Source organism: Bombina bombina, unplaced genomic scaffold (genome assembly GCF_027579735.1).
Source record: "Bombina bombina isolate aBomBom1 unplaced genomic scaffold, aBomBom1.pri scaffold_2138, whole genome shotgun sequence".
Classification (NCBI taxonomy): Eukaryota; Metazoa; Chordata; class Amphibia; order Anura; family Bombinatoridae; genus Bombina; species Bombina bombina.
The window spans coordinates 29,717-34,487 of record NW_026511595.1 but is presented as its reverse complement, the minus strand read 5'-3'; the positions used below and the strand labels follow the sequence as shown (position 1 = coordinate 34,487).

At 37.9% G+C, this 4,771-nt stretch overlaps 1 protein-coding gene across 2 annotated transcripts; it reads right to left on the bottom strand.

Moving 5' to 3' along the window:
* Positions 1-930: 930 nt before the first annotated feature.
* On the bottom strand, positions 931-3,771 carry LOC128643813 (E3 ubiquitin/ISG15 ligase TRIM25-like). Of its 2 annotated transcripts, none has more exons than XM_053696635.1 (2): positions 3,706-3,771; positions 931-2,613 (listed from the first exon to the last, which is right to left on the bottom strand). In XM_053696635.1, the coding sequence occupies exons 1-2, from the start codon at positions 3,754-3,756 to the stop codon at positions 1,036-1,038; spliced, it is 1,629 nt and encodes a 542-aa protein (XP_053552610.1). In that variant the 5' UTR covers positions 3,757-3,771; the 3' UTR covers positions 931-1,035. The 2 variants fall into 2 exon arrangements, with proteins under 2 accessions (XP_053552610.1, XP_053552611.1); XM_053696636.1 differs by having other exon boundaries at positions 3,605-3,735.
* Between the last annotated feature and the right edge of the window lie 1,000 nt (positions 3,772-4,771).

Sequence of the window (4,771 nt, the reverse complement as noted above, 5' to 3'; positions counted from 1 at the left end):
TATGTAGGTACCATATATACAGCTATATATATAATATAAGGAGACCAGACTCTCATACACAGATATTTATTTTATATTATGTGACAGTAATTACTGTGTGATCCCCTCTGTACTGCGCTGCAGCATATGTAGGTACCATATATACAGCTATATAATAATATAAGGAGACCAGACTCTCATACACAGATATTTATTTTATATTATGTGACAGTAATTACTGTGTGATCCCCTCTCTGTACTGCACTGCAGCATATGTAGGTACCATATATACAGCTATATATATAATATAAGGAGACCAGACTCTCATACACAGATATTTATTTTATATTATATGACAGTAATTACTGTGTGATCCCCTCTCTGTACTGTGCTGCAGCATATGTAGGTACCATATATACAGCTATATATATAATATAAGGAGACTAGACTCTCATACACAGATATTTATTTTATATTATGTGACAGTAATTACTGTGTGATCCCCTCTGTACTGTACTGCAGCATATGTAGGTACCATATATACAGCTATATATATATATAATATAAGGAGACCAGACTCTCATACACAGATATTTATTTTATATTATGTGACAGTAATTACTGTGTGATCCCCTCTCTGTACTGTGCTGCAGCATATGTAGGTACCATATATACAGCTATATATATAATATAAGGAGACCAGACTCTCATACACAGATATTTATTTTATATTATGTGACAGTAATTACTGTATGATCCCCTCTCTGTACTGCAGCATATGTAGGTACCATATATACAGCTATATATATAATATAAGGAGACCAGACTCTCATACACAGATATTTATTTTATATTATGTGACAGTAATTACTGTGTGATCCCCTCTGTACTGCGCTGCAGCATATGTAGGTACCATATATACAGCTATATAATAATATAAGGAGACCAGGCTCTCATACACAGATATTTATTTCATCCCTAGTTCATACACAATGTGCACAATACACAAACATCACTGGCTTACAGGGAGCAGCATTATTATTATGGTCAGTGTATCTAGCTCATGATTTTGACAAAGGCCTTAATTATACAGAATGCAGCATGAAGAGGCTCAGTGAAGGTGGTAGTGACGGTGTGTAAGTGACTGATTCGGTCATCAAGGTCATAAAAGGTCAGACGCCCAGCCTCATAGTCCAGCAGTATTCCTATTCTGTCACATGATAGATAGTGATGTAATGAGGTGTATGTTGAGTTATGTAACATGTAAAGATCTGTATCACCACCATACAAACACCAGGACTTCTTATTATGTCCCATCATAGACTCATCTCCTCCCCTCCCCATACTGGTATAACAAACCCCTACACACCAGAGCCCTGGTTTACTGATCTGCACTTCCCAGTAATGTCGTCCTGAGGAAAAGCTCCTAGTGCTTAATACCTGAGGATGATCTGTAAATCTCTCTGGTGTTACTGGTAGCTGCTTGTATATATGTGACCAGGATACAGTCTTTAGATCATCGGATATAACTACTCTATTATTAGCTGTGTTTGTATCCAGTAATATGTCTTCCTCGTGCACATAAAGTCTTTTCATTACATCACCCACAATATCATTAAATCCTCTGTATAAGGTCACTGAGATCAGATCCTCATCTAATTCCCCCTCAGCAGTGACCTGTTTATCACCTCTCTGTGTGACCTCATTATCTCCCTTCTCAGCACCACAAAAGTCATCTCTGTGTGATTCCTGTTCTTGTAGGACAGTTAATGGGTCAGTCATGTTGCACAGCTCCTCAATGTGACTCATCTTCCTGGTTAGCTCGTCCTTCTCTTTTTCCAGCTGCTGGATCAGATCAGAGATTGTGAGTAAAACCTGCTCCTGCTGCCGGGTGATCTCACTCAGGACTCGCTTCTCTAGGTCTTTCAGCTGTTTCCTGATGTCCCTAATCAGGGCAGTGAGTCCCTCTGTTACACCAGCTGCTTTCTCTCGCACCCCTCTCCTGTGCTCCTGCAGACTCTGGACTCTTTTCTCAGTCTTCTCTCTCTTTGTGGTCAGTTTCTGCAGAACATCTCTCAGTTTCTCTTTCTTCTTCTCAGAAGCCTCATTCAGCAGCTCCACCTGGTATCCCCTGTGCTCTCCGGCCAGGGAGCAGGACTCACAGATACAGGCAGCATCCTCAGTGCAGTAATATAACAGGAGCTTCTTGTGTTTGTAGCATTTTCTGTTACCCCAGGAATTGGTGGGTTCAGTTAAGACGTGTTCCTCAGACTTGCTGTGTACTCTCAGGTGGGTATCACACAGAGAAGCCTCACACAGCAGACAGGATTTAGTAGCAGGTACAGGAGAGTGAACACAGTAAGTGCAGAAGATCTGATTTACAGGCTCAGTAGGTTGGAAAGTCTCTGCTATATTACGCAGCCTCAGGTTCCTGTTGAGTTCAGGTCTCCTCCTAAACCTCTGTTGACATTCAGGACAGGAATACTCTCCCTCATCCTGGTTGTCCCATGTTCTGTTAATACAGCTCAGACAGTAGGTATGGCCACAGCTGAGAGTTACAGGATCTGTATAAATGCTCAGGCAGATTGGGCAAGTTACCTCCTCTCTCAAATCAGCAGACGCCATGTTTGTATCCTGCAAGAAGAAATGAAAGTAAAAAAGGCTATACTAATTCAGCACAGGATGTGGTAACGTCATACACTTCCCTTCCTGACTGTTAGTTGTTTATGCAGTCTAAAGTGTACTAGCGACATCACAGCCTTTTGTGGAAGCTGAGAACTAACACAGCTGATCACCCTGCACATATCAAGAGACAAAGAGACATTTTATTTATATTATAAAAGAATAAATATATTTCACAAGTGAGCTATTGAGTAAGAGCTTCTTCTATTCAGTATTTACACATAAACAGAATCTGATTGGTGTGCAATGTCACATATCTGTAATTAATGTGCATACACAGTGTACACACACCAGTTAGCTTGTATGTGCACTATGACAACGGGATGATTTTGTTGTATAAAAACATATTGTAAACTTTTGACTAATGTAAATCTGGGTTTCTAATAACTCTACTCATACATTAGCTATAATATCCCTTGTTAGCTTTCAGAATGCTAATGGCTACAGATTTGTTAAATTTTCCCATATGAGCTGAAACCAGAGTGAAGAGAACCCTTTTATTAGAGAAGACAAATTTTATCAGCGTTTAAAGTACAAGAAATCACAAAACAGAGAAGAGCCAATGTAACTAGAGAATAAAATGGACCCATACAATCAGAGGACCCATACTGTCCATAAACAGGCCGATGCACTCCCCATCTTTCTCTTTCTTTTGCTGCTCTTTTAAAAGCTCTTACAGTAAATAAATATTACTGTATTCTTCTTTTATTTTACTCTTATTTATCTGCTTATTTTTTCCTGTCTTTGTCATATCTTATTCTCTTTTCTCCACTACTTTGCTCTGTTTTTGAGCAATTTTTTGTATTATTTTAAATAATTTTTCCTTCATTTTTTTTCTCCGTTGCGCTCACTACTGCACCCTTCTTTGCTTATTTCCATAGTTTCTCTCATTTATTTATTTTTTCCGTTTTGCTTGTTCATTTACTTTATTTTCTCCTATTACCTTCTATTGCAGTTTTCTCCTCTGCATTTCTTCTGCTTTACCGTTCAATACCGCCGCCATTTTGTGGGCTTTATGATGTATCCACCCGCCTTTTTATTTACCTCTGCGTTTCGACTGTAGTCTTCCCTTCGGCCGACCTCTGTACTTGGCATTCCTTGCTACTAGTAGTTTGATATTTTGTTGTAAAAAAATTGCATTTTCAAATAGTTTTTCTTTTTCTTTATTCTTAGGTATTTGCTGCTCTCCGGTGGCCTTCTCTTGTATTTTCCTACAAAGAGAAAAAATAAAATTTTATGTCAGATACATTTTGTGATATTTTTTTCTCATTCATACAGTATATACATTTTTTTATTTTATAAATTTTATTTGAAAACATTTTCTTTTGTTTCTGTTATATTTTATATAATTTTAAATATTTACTGTTACATTTTTTTCCTCAAAAAAATCTCCCAGGGTTCTACATCCCCTCTTCCTCTGACTGAACAATCCCATATGACTAACTTGTTATCTAATAAGTCTTTCCCCTAAAAAAGGAAAGCACCTTCTAGTGCCATAAAAACTAGCAGGAAGTTAGTTGCAAGTGCAAACACACGCCTTCTGATAATCCTATTCCTTGCAGCAAAAGAATTAGAACATCCGCTATAAGACCCCAATCTCCCAAGGGGCATAAAAAGGGAGGTATTAAAACAAAAGCCTAAGCTAATTAATAAAGAAAAGGTTTCAGGCTCCTGGTGCAATGCTGAATACGGAGAGCGTATTGCTCTCCGCATTCAGCGAGTTCTTACGGACCTGATCCGCACTGTCGGATCAGGTCCGCAAGACCTTTGTTAAATAGGCCTCAATGTATCATCTAATTATGATTCTGACTCCTCTTCAGACTCTGAACCCAAAATTAAAAAGTTTAAAAAACATTCTAAAAAAATCTAAACATCTTGAAAAGGAGAATATTTTTACAGACACATTAGGTAATTCCTGCTTTAATGCTGACCATTAATTTGCACCACCCACGTTCCTTGGAAATTGCTTAAGAAAACTTTAAAGAAACACTCTAGGAACAATATGACGGCAGAATGCCCAAGACTTCTTCTTCCTAAAAACAGTTTATTACACCTGACATAGATACAAAAGTCAAATTTATAAGATCTCCAGGATACAAAATAAAAAAGG

Excerpts from the sequence above, each read along its gene's own strand:
- LOC128643813 (XM_053696635.1), bottom strand. The coding sequence starts at position 3,756 with ATGCCAAGTACAGAGGTCGGCCGAAGGGAAGACTACAGTCGAAACGCA. Across the intron at positions 2,614-3,705 it reads ACTACAGTCGAAACGCAGAG|GATACAAACATGGCGTCTGC; the intron begins GTAAATAAAAAG and ends TTCTTCTTGCAG.